The 16,465-nt window shown below is 49.4% G+C and overlaps 1 protein-coding gene across 1 annotated transcript in view; it reads right to left on the reverse strand.

Annotated features, from left to right (window-relative positions):
- FNBP1 (formin binding protein 1) overlaps positions 1 to 14,967 on the reverse strand; it is a 148,977-nt gene extending 134,010 nt beyond the window's left edge. Inside the window, exon 1 of the mRNA XM_053282467.1 lies at positions 14,568 to 14,967. Within this exon, the coding sequence (XP_053138442.1) occupies positions 14,568 to 14,591 (24 nt within the window). The 5' untranslated portion in view covers positions 14,592 to 14,967. The remainder of the gene's footprint in view (positions 1 to 14,567) is intronic.
- Between the last annotated feature and the right edge of the window lie 1,498 nt (positions 14,968 to 16,465).

Here is a 16,465-nt window from a genome sequence, read left to right on the forward strand (position 1 = left end):
CGTCAACACTTTTCCTACCTTGCTTCTTCAAAGTCCAGCGTTCTCATCCATACAGTGTCATGGGGAAAACCATTGTCTGAACGACTCTAATCTTTGTAGATATAGACACATCACGGCATCTAAATATCCTTTCCGAGGCCTTCATTGCAACCCTACAAAGTGCTAGTCTGCGGCGTATTTCTTGACTGCTGGATCCTTGATGGCTGATCCTAAAAGGCAGAAGCCATCCACCACCACCCTATATATGCGCCCCCAACCCCTGCATTAACCGTTTCCTGCCCCCAACGCACTCACAGACCAGGGCGAGCTCATTTATCCCTTCAAAGAAATGGATTCTGGTCTGTGCAAGTTCCATTACACCAGGGATCGGGATTGCATTTCACCAGACCTCTTTCGGTTACAGCACAGGCACAAGACGGAAATGTCTAGCAGGATAAACCACGTTAGCCTGTGGCTGCAAAAGCAATTACGAACCTTCTGGCATCTAAACGACCAACCGATTTATTACAGCATGAGCATTCATAAAGACTAGAGTCCTCCGATGCAAGGGACTGCAGCCCACGGAAATTTAGGTTACCACAAATGGGTTGCTTTTGAGTAGGAACATCGGAAGTTGTCTTAGATCGAGTAAGACCTTTGCTTTACCTAGCTCACTGTTGTCTACCCTGGCTGGCAGCAACTCTCCAGACACGGCTTTTCCGCCCACCCCAGACCCACCTGGGATGCCAGGACTTCTACCTAGGACCTCCTGCGTGCTGAGCAGGTGATCTACCACTTGCTATGGATAGTCCTGCTTAACACAGGCAGCTGCCTTCTACTGAGTCAGACCCTTGGCCCATCCAGCTCAGCATTGTCTGCACGGACTGGCAGCATGGCTCCGGGGTCTCAGAGCAGCTCAACCTATGCAATATGAGGGATCGAACCCGAGTCGTTCTACAGGCAAATCAGTGATCTACCTCCAAGGACCACACAAAGCTGCCATATACAGTCAAATCACTTGCTTGAGGAAAGGAGAGGAGAGCTGGTCTGGTGGGAGCAAGCATGACTGGTCCCCTTAGCTAAGCAGGGTCTGCCCCGGTTGCATTTGAATGGGAGACTAGAAGTGTGAGCCCTGGAAGATCCAAGAGCCAGCGTGGTGTAGTGGTTAGAGTGCTGGACTAGGACCGGGGAGACCCGAGTTCAAATCCCTATTCAGCCATGAGACTAGCTGGGTGACTCTGGGCCAGTCACTTCTCTCTCAGCCTAACCTACTTCACAGGGTTGTTGTGAAAGAGAAACTGAAGTATGTAGTACACCGCTCTGGGCTCCTTGGAGGAAGAGCGGGATAGAAAATGTAAAATAAATATTCTCTTTAGGGGATGGAGTCGCTCTGGGAAGAGCATCTGGGTTCCAAGTTCCCTCCCTGGCAGCATCTCCAAGATAGGGCTGAGAGAGACTCCTGCCTGCAACCTTGGAGAAGCCGCTGCCAGCCTGTGAAGACAATTCTGAGCTAGATAGACCAAGGGTCTGACTCTGTATATGGCAGCTTCCCATGTTCACTGTATATTTCTGCTTGTTGCTGGCCACAGACTGCAATAAAGAACTGAAACGAGTCAAACCACTGGTCCATCTAGCTCAGGATCGCCTACACTGACAGGCGGCAGCTCTTCAGGGTTTCAGACCCAGGGGTCTTCCCCAGCCCTAACTGGAGATGCTGCCACTGCCTGCCAGGGACCTTCTGCAAGCAAAGCAGATGTTTTACCACTAGCTACAGCCTCATCCCAAAAGGACAGGCGACACTACCTGCCTTGCACCGCCGACTCAGACATAGCTCAGTAACGACAGCTCTGGCTGGCAGCAGCTCCCTACAGCGTTTGCAGATGGGGTCTTTGTCAGGCCTACACAGAGTTGCAAAGGACAAGGGCCAGCTGGTGCTCCGATCACTGAGTTATCGCTGCATACGGACAAACAAGACAAAGACAGGGTTTAAGTCTCCGCGAATGCATTATTTCAGGATCTCAGCACACAGATCATGCCACTTATATTGACTCCCATCTCTTAACACAGGGCCCAGAAGACATGCCGCGCTCTGCTACCATCAAGGTCAGAGATGTGTGAGACGCCTCCTCGCTGCAAGCCGGAAGGAAAAAAATAAATAAAAATCACGTCCTCTGGAAACGGAACCTGAAATTAACAAGCTGCCTGTTTTATTAAAAACGAACGCGAGAACTCCTTCTTAACTGAACTGAAGTGTCACCGAGAAAAATCTGCAAGTGATTAAAAGCATGCCGGGAGGAAACCACCGGCTGACAGCGAACGTTTAGCAGAATTGATTCAGAACAGAAATTCTCCCACCCTGGCCCAGAGAACTCTAGCTTATGGCTGGGGATACAAGTGCAGGGATAAATCAATTAGCAAAAATTGAAAGCTGCTAGAAGCCTATAAGTATACAAATACAACAATGAATATACAAATACAACAATTGTGATTCTCTTTATTGAGCAGGGGGAGAGTAACTGGCCCTATCCACCCCCAGCACAGTACCCTCAGTGACTGTTGCTGGTGTCTATCTTATGTTTCTTTTAGATTGTGAGCCCTTTGGGGACAGGGATCCATCTTATTTATTTGTTATTTCTCTGTGTAAGCTACTTTGGAAACTTTTGTTGAAAAGCGGTATATAAATATTTTTTGTTGTTGGATATTCATTGCCATATTTGTATATCCTGGCCCAGAGTCACCCAGTGAGTTTCATGGTAGAATGGGGATTCGAATTCGGGTCTTCCCAGTCCTGGTCCAACACTCTAAGCACTATGCTATGCTGGCTTTACACCCATGCATGCTCCCACCGTGACCCACTAAATGCCTCTGGGAAGCCCACAAGCAGGAATGATAGAATTGGAAGGGAGCTTCGAGGTCCTCTAGACCAACCCGCTGCTAGGTACCAGCTAGATTGGCGTAGGCAAACCTGGCCCTCCAGTTGCTGTCGAACTACAACTCTCATCATTAGTGTTCCCTCTAACAGGAATTCCCAGATGTTGTTGACGACAACTCCCATAATCCCCAAGCAAAAGCCATTATAGCTGGGGATTCTGGGAGTTGTAGTCAACCACATCTGGGAATCCCCATTAGAAGGAACACAGTTGCACAGGTACATGGCTTCACAGCTGTTCCACATCACCTCAACCACCTTTGCCAGAGTCCTTCGCAGCAAACTATCCACACCAGAATGCAAGAAGAACCCACCCACTAGATCAGACCAAGCTTGGAGAAGAGAGCTGGTCTGGTGGTAGCAAGCATGACTTGTCCCCTTGGCTAAGCAGGGTCCACCCTGGTTGCATATGAATGGGAGACTAGAAGCGTGAGAACTGGAAGAGATTCCCCTCCGGAGATGGATCCGTTCTGGGAAGAGCAGAAGGTTCCCAGTTCCCTCCCTGGCAACATCTCCAAGATAGGGCTGAGAGAGACTCCTGCCTGCAACTTTGGAGAAGCCACTGCCTGTCTGGGTAGACAATACTGAGCTAGATAGACCAAGGGTCTGACTCAGTATATGGCAGCTTCCTATGTTCCTATGAACATAAATTAACCCTGGAAGCTGCCTCAGGTTTATCTACTCTGGCTGGCAGCAACTCTCCAGGTTTTCAGGCGGGGGTCTTTTTCAAGAAAAAGCCTCTTTTTGCAGCCCTACCTGGAGAAATCATTTAATGGCCCAAACAAAGACTTTTATTTTTTATTTTTTGTATTGTGATTCATCCCCACATACAACACAACAGTGCATGATCATCCAAGCAATCCATCTCCTCTCCGGGCTGTACATATGCGGTCAGGTTTTCCATTTCTGAGATGCCCAAACTTGGTCCCCCCCCCCCCGCTGCAAAGCACACGGCTGCCTCTCCGATCTCCAGCGCTTCACTTTCACAGTTGCAAAGCCAAGAGATTTCGCAATCTAATTTCTCTCCTTTTCAATTGAATTTCTCCGCACTTCCTTTGGAGGCCCCAGCCGTTGGATGACTAAGAGGTCTCATCCCCTTTAAAAGGGGCAGAGCGTCCATGGCGGTGTCTCCGTGAGCAAAACAAGTTGGATGTGAGCCAGCAGCGTGACGCAGCTGCAAAACACCCCAATGCAATCTTAAAGTAAAGTTGTGCCATCGAGTCAGTGTCAACTCGTGGCGACCCCAGAGCCCTGTGGTTGTCTTTGGTAGAATACAGGAGGGGTTGACCATTGCCTCCTCCCTCACAGTATGAGATGATGCCTTTCAGCATCTTCCTAGATCGCTGCTGCCCAATATAGGAGTTTCCCATCGTCTGGGGAACATACCAGTGGAGATTCGAACAGGCAACCCCTTGCTCCGTAGGCAAGTTGCTTCCCTGCTACAGCATTAGGTGGCTTCTAAGGCCCCTGCAAACTGAACAAAGCGTCACCTTTTCAAAACGGGGATTCTCTTATACTTAGCAAGGGAAGAGCAACTGGTGGCAACAACGTTTGGTGGCGACTCAGAACCGGGCCTTCTTCGTAGCTGCTCCTGGGCTGTGGCCTGTACTCCAAGGCCCTCCTTCACTTTGGAACTACCCAGGTTGATTCTACTGGGCATGCTTGAGATTGGCCAGCAGCTCAGCTCTGGACATAGGAACATAGGAAGCTGCCCGAGTCAGACCCTTGGTCTCTCTAGCTCAGTATTGTCTTCACAGACTGGCAGCGGCTTCTCCCAGGTTGCAGGCAGGAGTCTCTCTCAGCCCTATCTTGGAGATGCTGCCAGGGAGGGAACTTGGAACCTAGATGCTCTTCCCAGAGCGGCTCCATCCCCTGAGGGGAAGATCTTCCAGTGCTCACACTTCTAGTCTCCCTTTCATAATGCAACCAGGGCAGACCTAGCTTAGCAAAGGGGACAAGTCATGCTGGCTACCACCAGACCAGCAATCCTCTCCGAAGGTAGGCCAAATGTTAGGCTTTTAGTTGAATTTGTATTGACTTCAACTGCATTTTGTATACCATATGTTTTCGTGTTTGTTTTTAAACGTTGGGTTTTCTTATTTGTTTGTGGACCACCTTGAGACTTCTGTAACTGACAGTTTAGGAAGGAACATAAGAAAATCGAAAGCTGCCATATACTGAGTCACACCATCGGTCTTTCTAGCTCAGTATTATCTACACAGACTGGCAGCGGCTTCTCCAAGGTTGCAGAGGCAGGAGTCTCTCTCAGCCCGATCTTGGAGATGCTGCCAGGGAGGGAACTTGAAACCTTCTCCCTCCAAGGACTGTATTGGATCAACCCTGCTAACTGGGCAAAGAGGCACCTTTTTCATGTGGTGATTCTCTTTATTTAGCAGAGGGAGAGTAACTGGCCCCATCCACCCCCAGCACAGAACCTCCAGTGACTGCTGATGTCTGTGTTATGTTTCTTTTTAGATTGTGAGCCCTTTCGGGACAGGGAGCCATCCTATTTATTTATTATTTCTCTGTATAAACTGCCCTGAGCCATTTTTTGGAAGGGCGGTCTAGAAATCGAATAAATAAATAAATACATACATAATTATAAGCAGCACTATTCTCAGGCATCAGCCACACAAACGACACCCAAGTTGCGTGTGCTGGACTACAACTCCCATGACACCCCCCGCCAAAGTTTATTGCAGCAAGGGGTGATGGGAGTTATAGTCCAGCAGCAGGGCGGGCGAGCTGAAGCTCTCCAGCTGTTGGGACGACAACCCTCCTCGCCCGCCCCGCCGCAATCCATTCCAGCAGGGGGTGATGGGGTTTGTAGTCCCGCCATCGCTGGAGCGTCTCAGGCCGGCCGGCTGGCTGTGGAGCAGATCCTCCTAGCAATGTTCACCTGTGAAACGCTGGAGGCTCTGCAGGAAGCAGAGGACGTACGTGTGGCCAGGCATGCCGGACCGGGCTGTACTGTGGGTATACACTGCCTGGCTGCGTAGCTTGCTGGCAGACAGGCAAAGGAAGTGACGCAAGCCGAGGGTCTCGCACGCTGAGCACCGCTTCCTGGCGATCAGATCTGTCTCAACGCCTGGTCTGGCGGTGGTGGGTTCAGCTGCTGCAATCGACATCCCACCGCCACAACTCACTACGTGTGGCAATATGAAGAGGGATGCTCAACTTCAGCAAACCCCCCCCCCAAGCGGGTTTGGGACTACAACTCCCATGATCCCCAGCCACAATGGCCAATCGTCAGGGATTATGGGAGGTGTAGGCCAACATCTGCAGGCGGGCCAAAGTTGAGCCACCCTGGTCTAGACCAACCCTAGCACACAACATTTGACCAGGGAAGTTGCAAGTGTCTAGTGGGGTGTGTGTGTGTGTGTGTGTGTGTGTGTGCGCGCGCCATTTGGGGGCAAGGGAATTTTTCTCTAAATTATTAACAATTTTCTTATTTTTCTACATAAACCACTTTGAGAACTTTTTAAGTGAAAAAGAGGGGTGTGTGTGTGTGTGTGTGTGTGTGTGTGTGTGTGTGTGTAAAAACAACCACCACTCCAAGACATTTCACCAGCCCTGCTCCACATAGCTCGGATTGTCTTACTCTGCTCTCTTCATTCACTCTCCTAGAACCTGTCCTCCACTCACTGAACGACGAAGAAGATTCTAGAATCGTAGACTGTTAAGAGTCAGAAGTGACCTCAGAAGGTCATCTAGTCCAACCCCCCTGCCCCATGCAGGAAACTGCTCCAGCATTTCTGACAGGTGGCTGTCTAAGCATGTGGCTAAAAAAAATCGGACAGGGCATAGTTTCCAGAATCCTGTAGGGAGTCCCTTTTTGTTGTCTATACACCAAAGCCACCAAATGGAGGACAGCTGGTCTTGTGGTAGCAAGTATGACTGGTCCCCTTAGCTAAGCAGGCTCTGCCCTGGTTTTATATGAATGGGAGACTTGATTTGTGAGCACTGGAAAATATTCCCCCTCAGGGGATGGAGCTGCTCTGGGAAGAGCATCTAGGTTCCAAGTTCCCTCCCTGGCAGCATCTCCAAGATAGGGCGGAGAGAGACTCCCGCCTGCAGCCTTGGATAAGCCGCTGCCAGTCTGGGTAGACAATACTGAACTAGATGGACCAAGGTCTGACTCAGTATATGGCAGCTTCCTATGTTCCTAATGGCGCAGAGGGGAAATGACTTGACTAGCAAGCCAGAGGTTGCTGGTTTGAATCCCCGCTGGTGTGTTTCTCAGATTATGGGAAACACCTATATCAGGCAGCCACGATATAAGAAGGTGCTGAAAGGCATCATCTCATACTGCGCGGGAGGAGGCAATGGTCAACCCCCTCCTGTATTCCAACAAATAAAACCACAGAACTCTGTGGGCGCCAGGAGTTTACACTGATTCAACTTTACCTTTATTAATTTCCACACCAAAGTGATTGGGAGGTTTGGTATTGAAGTCTGGAATGGAAATTCAGAACGACTTCCCTCTTTTCAGCAACAAAGACACTGAAATTATTATAAACAGTGTCATGTGCTTTAAAAAAAAACCACCCTGGGTCATATATATCTCACTCTGTTGCTGGCTACATTTGAATTATCTTCTCTGAGCCTGAAAGCATTTCAGAAGATTTTGCAATGCCCCATAAAGAAAGAAACAAAACACTCTCTATGTCAGAATGGGTCACGTATTCAAGTCCTGGGGGCTACAGAATTCTTGCATATTTCTGCAAGCAATTATCCTAAGATATTGTTATGCAGATGACAGACAGCCAAGGACAGCTGTTAAAGCAGAAACTAGGCTTACACAACTTCCATTCTCAAAGTGTAACCCTCAGCTATGCCTGAAGGCTTGAAAATAAAAGAATCTCCATGTATGGGTTTGAAAATCAAGAAAATATTAGTCCTTTTACTTCTCCAGTGCTGGCCATTTGGAATTTTTCTCTCCATTTATATTTTCATGCTGGGGTTACTGAGGAATAGCAACTTTATTAATCATCATCATCTTTGTTATAATGGTATACACTGAAGTTGCTTCAGAAGAGACACATGCAAAAGTACCTCAAAAATGCACAGCCTTCAAAACATATATTGATATGAATACATACAAACAAACAAATTTCAGGTATATGATGCTCACAGCTGTTCTGCAGTGTTCAGAGTGCTCAATGCCTCCTCAGTTACGATGAAAACACCTCATTTATTTTCATTTGTAACAGCTGCTTCAGTTACCTCTTCAACTTTGCAAAATCCAGCCTGAACATGTCAGTCAAAACACTCCATTTTGCTGCCTCTAGAGAGCAGGTAGGGCATCCAGTATCCCTCAAAATGATGAATGCTTGAAATGTAGAAAGGGATGGCGGGGTGCTTTTTTTTTTTTTTTAAGAGAATTAACTTCTACATAGTACTACAACTCCCATCATCCCCAATAGAAGGCCATTGGGACCAAGGATGATGGGATTTATAGTCTGAAAATATCTGGGAGGGGGGCAAGGTTGAGCCTCCCTGAATTGCATCTTCCACATGTGCAAGCACACCTGTCTCTAAATATTTATGTATTATTTATTTTTCTATGTAAACCGCTTTGAGACCTATGGTTGAAGAGCAGTATATAAATATTCATAGTAGTAGTAGTAAACACTGCTTTGAGCCAACTAGACAGGGAATACAGGCAAACAAGCGCAGCCAAGACCCAAAAGTACCATGGGGCAGAGTTGCTCCGCCCCTCCCCAGAACTATTGGCTGAATTGCAGTGATGTCACGGAATGTTCACAAAGATTCACGCAAAACACTTGCCTGTTCTGCCCTCACAACAACGCATCCCACTGTGTGCACAGTTGTCAAGTAATCACACATCATCTCCCTCTCCCAGTATGGCTATCGGTATATCCATTGTCACCAGGGTTGATCAGCATATCAACAAAATCACAAATCACCTCCATCCACCCAAAGCAGCACCAAGATTCAGCCATTATTATTATTTTTTTTATTTATTTACACAGTCAGACTTGTTGTTGTTATCATCATCATCATCATCATTTTATATCCCACTCTTCCTCCAAGGAGCCCAGAGCGATGTACTACATACTTCTCACAACAACCCTGTGAAGTAGGTTAGGCTGAGAGAGAAGTGACTTTCTCTTATGCCCTTCTAGGAGAAATGAATGTTCTCACACATCAGTGTTTCTTTAGGATTTCTCCTGTTCTATATTTCTCACAAGCAAATAGGGAGATTTTTACCCTCTGAATTTGTATAGAGCAAAAGAAAAATTTACAGTCAGGAAAAACCAGCGGAGAGGGAGAGACACACAATTATTCTTAAACCTCAGACCCAACGTTTGCAACTGTCTGTCTCGATTTCTGCAATTCATCGCAAGACCCGGGTACATTGCTGCCCCCGGCGGCTGCCACTAGCAAGGCTGGCCGATCGGAGGCACGCCAGCGGTCGGACTACAAATCCCATCGTCCCCCGTTGCAGCAGCTGGGGGGTGATGGGAGTTGTAGTCTGGCAGCTAGAGAGGCTCTGCCTGGGCCGGCCCCACGGTGCACTCAGCCACATGATTTGTGGCCGGCTGGGAGAGTGATGAATTGTCATCGCTAATGGGTTCGTGCCGTCTTGTATTCACCTTGGAACGTGCCGCTATTTCTCCGGAACGCAAGATACTCAGAAGCGCGCTGCAGCGACCATAACAGATGGCCGGGCTGATAAAGGACAAGGCGGGACCTTTCTGAAGCAGGCACAGCCAGAAGAAACTCGTCTTGTACAGCACAGAAAGAGGTAAAGGAGATTCGTGGCCAGTGACCATCCAGAACTGTCCAGACGACAGCCCCATACACACACATTATGCTCACTGTACGGATGCTCAGACGTCTGCACATACACACACAGACCTAGGGGAAAGGAGAGCTGGTCTGGTGGGAGCAAGCATGACTGGTCCCCTTAGCTAAGCAGGGTCTGCCCTGGTTGCATCTGGATGGGAGACTAGAAGTGTGAGACCTGGAAGAGCATATAAAGCATATAAACAGCACTACATGCCCCAGCTGTATCCTGCACTTGAGAAGGCCTGTACCCAGGTCAGGAACATAGGAAGCTGCCTTATACAGAGCCAGACCATTGGTCTATCTAGCTCTTCTGGTCTTGTAGTCAGTGCTTGGATGGGAGACCCACGTATGCCACCTTTGGGGATGGGGGCCTGTCGCTCCGTGGCATCTGCTTGGCATGCAGAAGGTCCCAGGTTCCATCCCTGGCAGCATCTCCGAGAAGGGCCTGAAATCTTGGAAGGCTGCTGCCAGTCAGTGTGTAGACCATACTGAACTCAATGGACCAAGGGTCAGACTCAGTAAGAGGCAGCGCCTTCCGATGCTCCTGCCGATACACGCGTCTACCTGTTGCAAGCTTGAAATTCCTCGTATCAACTGCTCTAGATTGCCTCTCCATAAGCACAGGGCCAACGCAACAGCAAGGAACAGACATCGCATCATCTGCCGACGTGTGCCTTCCACACACACACACACACACACACCACCAGAGTCGCAGCGCAGACAGAGAACTTTGTAATTAGCAGTCGATCCAAAAAAGCAACGTCTACCCTTTCCTCCAGAGCGCCAACGCTGTCTCAGCTGCGCAGCAAAACAGACCCAAACAGATCGGCACGGAGAGACAATCAGCACCACCCAAATATTTTCAACCCTTCTACCCGACGCCTCTCCTGCTACGCAACGTCTGCCTCGAGGCAACTGGAACAGCCTTCGGCACCCACAAGAATACGGCAGGACCTCGCATCTACTAAATCCATCTCGCACCCTCGGCGATGGCTCAGTTTCTCTTTGCTGGCCCTCTGGGCAATCCAGAAACCTTGCCCAGAACGAACAGCCTGTCATTAAGCTCTTTCATATGTCCACAAATCCCAGACCACTCATCAAAGGAAAACCGTAATGTGATTTCCCGCCACAATCCACCGTGAGGTTTGCCACACATGTCTGCCTCCCTTTTGAGCGTGTGGCCTCCTGTATTTGGGAAACACACTTCTAAGGACCAGCATTTGGTGGCCTTGCTGTGCTAAAAAGAACGAAAACTGAAGGTCCTCTGTCAAGGACCAAACCGGGGCAGGGGTGGTGCTGGCAGAATTTGGGGTAGCAAATCTGTAATACACTTGGGCCTGATCTCACCCGGTTTCTTGCAGCCATAGATGGCATGCGTATGGAAACCACATGCCCTGCGATCCAGCGCAATTTTCCCCAGACTTTCTACTTTGAAAGAACCCTTTCCACATTAGGTTGGATGCCCCAAGACCACGGAGCATTATCCACAGAGCCCTTTTGATGTAGGATTCTGGGGAAGGCTCCTCTGGCACACGGCCAGGCCTGCTCTATACATGAGCGGGGGGGAGAGGACTATACCACTTTAGACTGCAGGTTGGGGAAGGGCTGGTCCCACATTCTTGAATATTCCCTCGTGCTGTAAATCTCTGCAAGTAGAGACTGCAGGCATGAAAGAGGTCTGGCCTAGAACACTGCTCCTGATGGGCTAGCCGGCATATATATATGGCAAGAGGTCTGGACCAGAACCTTGCTCCCTGGTGGGCTAGCTGGCCTTGTATATGGCCTAATACACTGCTCCCTGATGAGCCAGCCAGCATGTATATGGCAAGAGGTCTGGACCAAAATCTTGCTCCCTGATGGGCTAGCTGGTCTAGAACCTTGCTCCCTGATGGGCCAGCTGGCATGCATATGGCAGAGGTCTGGACCAGAACCTTGCTCCCTGATGGGCAAGCTGGTCTAGAATAGGTCTGGCCTAGAACCTTGCTCCCTGATGGGCTAGCTGGTATGTGTTCTATTCTGCTTCTCTCTCTCTCTCTCTCTCTCTCTCTCTCTCTCTCTCTCTCTCTGTGTAGAATGAATTTAGTTGTAAGCTGCCAAGAATTCATGCCAAGAATTCATTTATGAAGAATGGTGGTATAGAAATAAATACATGTGTGTATAGCAAGAGGCCTGGCCTAGATCCTTGCTCCCTGATGGGCTAGCCGGCATGCATATGGCAAAAGATCTGGTTTAATCTATTGTTCCTTGATGAGCTAGCCGGCATGTATATGGCAAGAGGTCCAGACCAGAACCTTGCTCCCTGATGGGCTACAGTATGGAAATAGGTCTGGCCTAGAACTATGCTTCCTGATTGACCAACTTATTTAGTTTTACTTGCATGGATTCCACAAACAGGAGTGTCTGAAGGAACCCCAACATCTGCTTTCCTTCCTTCACACCACCTTCTCTTGAAATTGGATCCCTTTGTATATAAAGTCATGATTCTGCTGTTTTGCTAAACCTTTGCAAAGAGGAAAAGTACCTAAATGTTAGTAAACATCAGTTTGTTTTTGCTTTTGCTTTAAAAAAACACACACACTATAAAGATTGGGGAGAGAACCCACGGTTGGCTTATTTCATGGCTGCATCACCAGCACTGCAGGTTCACAAAAAGCCACCAGGTGTTTAAAAATAATAATAAGATAAGATTATCTAGGATAGGTTTCTGTGAGTGAGGAAGGAAAGAGACAGAACTCCCTCTGTTATTCAGGAAGACAGAGGCAGACAGACAGACAGCTCTGTTATGAAACTGACTAAGGCAGATGTAAAGATACAGCTAAATATTTTGTGGACAGTTCTGCCATATCTAGAGATGTGAAGACCTGGGGGTGGGGGGGGGACCAGCAACTCAGTTTCCCCCCTTTTTAAAAAATGGGAAAAACCAGCAAGTCACTTAGACATTCATTACAGATTTTAAAAAACCACCCATTAACACAACTTTTAAAAAGAAGAACGTGTTCATCTGCTCCTTTCATGGCCAATACAGCCAGAGAACCCTTCTATTCTTCCAGTTAAGATTTTCAGGGCAAACCCAAATGTGTTGGTGAGCTAGTCTGGTGGTAGCAAGCATGACTCGTCCCCTTTGCAAAGCAGGAACTGCCCTGGTTTGCATTTGCACGGGAGACTACATTTGAGCACTGTAAGATCTTCCCCTTGGTTGGGGCTGCTCTGGGAAGAGCATCTGCATGTTTGCGTGCAGAAGGTCCCAAGTTCCCTCCCTGACATCTCCAGGTAGGGTTGGAACAGACTCCAGCCTGTAACCTTGGAGAGGCTGCTGCCAGTCTGGGTAGACAATGCTGAGCTAGTTGGATCAAGGCTCTGACTCAGTATAGGGCAGCTTCCTATATTCCTGTGTATTCAGTTCCTCTCACATCCAGGTAAGGGCAGCTAAGACGGGAAAGAGGCCTGAAATGCACGTTCAAAGCAACCAGTTCAGATGACCAGTTCAGCCTACGAATCATCTGCACATCCGAACGGATCGCACACTGTCTCTACTGAGGATTCAAACACTAGATATAATGTAGGATTTTAAATGTGGGGCACTCACTCTCATGTGATTAGATGATCGTCCGGATGGCTAACTGGAATCCACCCACCCACCCAACCATTGCGTTTTGTATTGTAAACACAACAGAGCCCGGGATAGGATCATTCCTTCTACCCACATTGCTCTGCTCATCTGAATTTGTTTTCCAAGGGCATATAGAAAAGCCACACAGCTATACTAAACGCATGTTCACGAGTATCATCTGAACGGTGGCCATAAAAAACCCGCAGATGTACTGATCACACATGCATAAACCACCTTGAGATGCATTATGAAAGGAGGCATCAAAATTGAATAATTAAAAATAAGTATCAACTGAACTGGCCAAGAGAGAATCTTCCACACGTGTTTCCCCCCCCCCAATCCTTTTCTGCTCCCTTCCCCACTGCATTCTGGGGTTGCCCCAGAAGGACACAGTCATCCACCCCAGTCCTGTTTCCTTCCTGGCATGAAGACATTCAGGAAGCTCAGATCTTCAGCTTGATTCCCCACCGCGAAAGCTGTGCTTCACTCATGACTGTACACATCTGCTCCGTCTTCTCCGCCCCATGATCTCTGAGCTCTGCCTCTTGAAAATCTGATTTTTATTTTCTTGCTTATTTAAGGAAAAGCTAGCAGAGAGCCAGCTTGTGGAGGAACATCGGAAGCTGCCTTCGACCGAGTCAGACCCTTGGTCCATCCAGCTCAGGAGTGTCTGCCCAGACAGGCAGCGGCTTCTCCAAGGTTGCAGGCAGGAGTCTCTCTCTCTCTCAGCCCTGTCTTGAAGATGCCGCCAGGGAGGGGACTGGGAACCTTCCGCATGCAGATGCTCTCCCCCCCCATCATCCCCTAAGGGGCAGATCTTTGCCTGCTCACGCCTGTCTGCCTCCCATGCAAACGCAAACCAGGGTGGACCCGGCTTAGCAGAGGGGCCCAGGCACGCTTGCCACCACACCCTCTGCAAAACCGTTATCATTTCCCCGGGGAGGCGGAGAAGCCAGGCTGCAGAGGAGCCAAGCAGAAAACGGGATGCTCGGGAGGGCTAACTTTCCTACAGCATTGCCTAGGCAGATCTCCAGCAGCAGAAGCCACACAGGAACACACACCCCTCCCTCCCCCCCCCTCGTCTGAGCCCAGGCAATCCTCACTCCCCCCCCCCGCCCCTGCGCAGCCATGCAGAAATAGCCCCCACCCACACACTGCAAAGAGATCCATGCCTCCCTCTCTCTCTCCCCCCCCCCGCCCCGCCCCTCCCCTGCCTCCAGCCAGGCGACTTACCCACAGATCTGTGCCCCAGCTCATGGCTCCTGCTAGCCCTGGGGGAGCGGTCGGGGGGCGATTTTTCCACGGCTGCGGGGTCTCGAGCCCCGGTCTCTCCCCCAGCAGCCCCCCAAGCCCCAAGGCTGGCCAGCAGCCCTTCCAAACGCTGGCCGAGATGGGCTTGCAAAAAGAGGGTCCGCTTGCAAAGGGAGAGGAAGCTTGCAAAATAATAATAATAATAATAATAATAATCAAGAAATTTTTTTTAAAAGCCTCTGATCGCTCTAGATCTGGTCCCCTCCTTGGCCGCTGCTAGCTCCTCATCGCTGCCTCCGGCAAAATGGCTTTAGCAGCGGCAGCGCAGCAGCGAGAGGATTCAAGCACAGGCAGCCCGGGAGTAAACTGGGGAGGGGAGGGCTTGACAGCTCGCGTGCTGCGCATGCGTCCTCCCCAGGAGCGTAGAAGCGAGGGGGGGGGTCCTGGCTGCGCAGGCGCAAAAGCGGGGGAGCCGGAGAGAGAGAGAGAGATGCTCCGGGCAATGCATCCACAGAGCAACGCAGGGAGCTGCCGGATACTGAGTCAGAGCCCTGCTCCGTCAAGCCCAGGGTTGCCGGCACAGACTGGCAGCGGCTTCTGTAAGGTTAACAGGCGGGAGCTTCTCTCAGCCCTACGCCAGAGAGGAAACTTGGGGCTTCTCCATGCATGCAAGCAGGCAGGGGCTTTTCCCGGAGCGGCCCCATCCCCTCAGGGGAATAGCTTATAGTCCTCACAGGCATTCACCCATCCAAATGCAAACCAGGGAGGGTCCTGCTTAGCAAAGGGGGGCCATTCATGTTTGCTGCCACATACCGAGTCAGACCCTTGGTCTATCTAGCTCAGTATCGCCTACACAGACTGGCAGCGGCTTCTCCCAGGTTGCAGGCAGGAATCTCTCTCAGCCAGCTCTGTCTTGGAGATGCTGCCAGGGAGGGAACTTGGAACCTTCTGCTCATCCCAGAGCAGCTCCATCCCCTAAGGGGAATATCTTCTAGTGCTCTCACATATAGTCTCCCATTCAAATGCAAACCAGGACAGACCCTGCTTAGCAAAGGGGACCATTCATGCTTGCTACCGCAAGACCAGCTCTCCTCCCTGTACCTCCTGGGAATTGAACCTGGGATCTTCTGCATGCAAATCAGATGCTCTGCCATTGAGCTTTGGTACACTGCCCCGCGAAACAGACACACACACCCTTCTCTCTCTTTTTCTTTTCTTTTCTGCATGATGCACATGCAGAAGGTCCAAAGTTCAATCCTGGGCATCACTGGTTAAAAGGATCTTGAGGTGCAAGGCTGTGAGACATTTTGCCAAAACCTTTAGAGTGTTGCTGCCGGTCAGAGCAGACAACAGATGGACTTGATGAAGAAATGCTTGACTCAGTATGACAGCATCAAATGCTTTTTCTTTCTAGGTCAGACTAAGAGAGAATGACTCTCAAAGCCTCAGCATCTCCTTTCTACAAGCCCTGTGTGTTATGGGCTGTGGTAACACAGACATTTTGTATGTGTTTCAACATTACTTCAAGGAATTATTTCTTGTCCTACAGCTGCAAACAAATTAGTACCCTCTGGAAACTGAAGTGCGAACCACAAGCTCCAAATAGTATCAAAAGTGTTAAAACACTCACAGGAACTAATAGGCCAAGCATAGGATGCTGCTGCTGAGAAATGCTTCATCTGGTTATTTTAATCAAATGAGGTTAAGGCTGCCAACTGAACAGAAAAACTGACCTACATTTGCTCCTCTGCCTTTTTGACAGTAGCTTGAGATCAGGTCATGGAAACGGCTAACATCCAAGCAGCTGTGGAAGATACAGGAAAGAAGCTGGTAGAAACATTGGCAATCCTACCGCTGAAGCAGAGGTACAGGGTCAATAA

Source organism: Hemicordylus capensis, chromosome 17, assembly GCF_027244095.1.
Source record: "Hemicordylus capensis ecotype Gifberg chromosome 17, rHemCap1.1.pri, whole genome shotgun sequence".
Classification (NCBI taxonomy): domain Eukaryota; kingdom Metazoa; phylum Chordata; class Lepidosauria; order Squamata; family Cordylidae; genus Hemicordylus; species Hemicordylus capensis.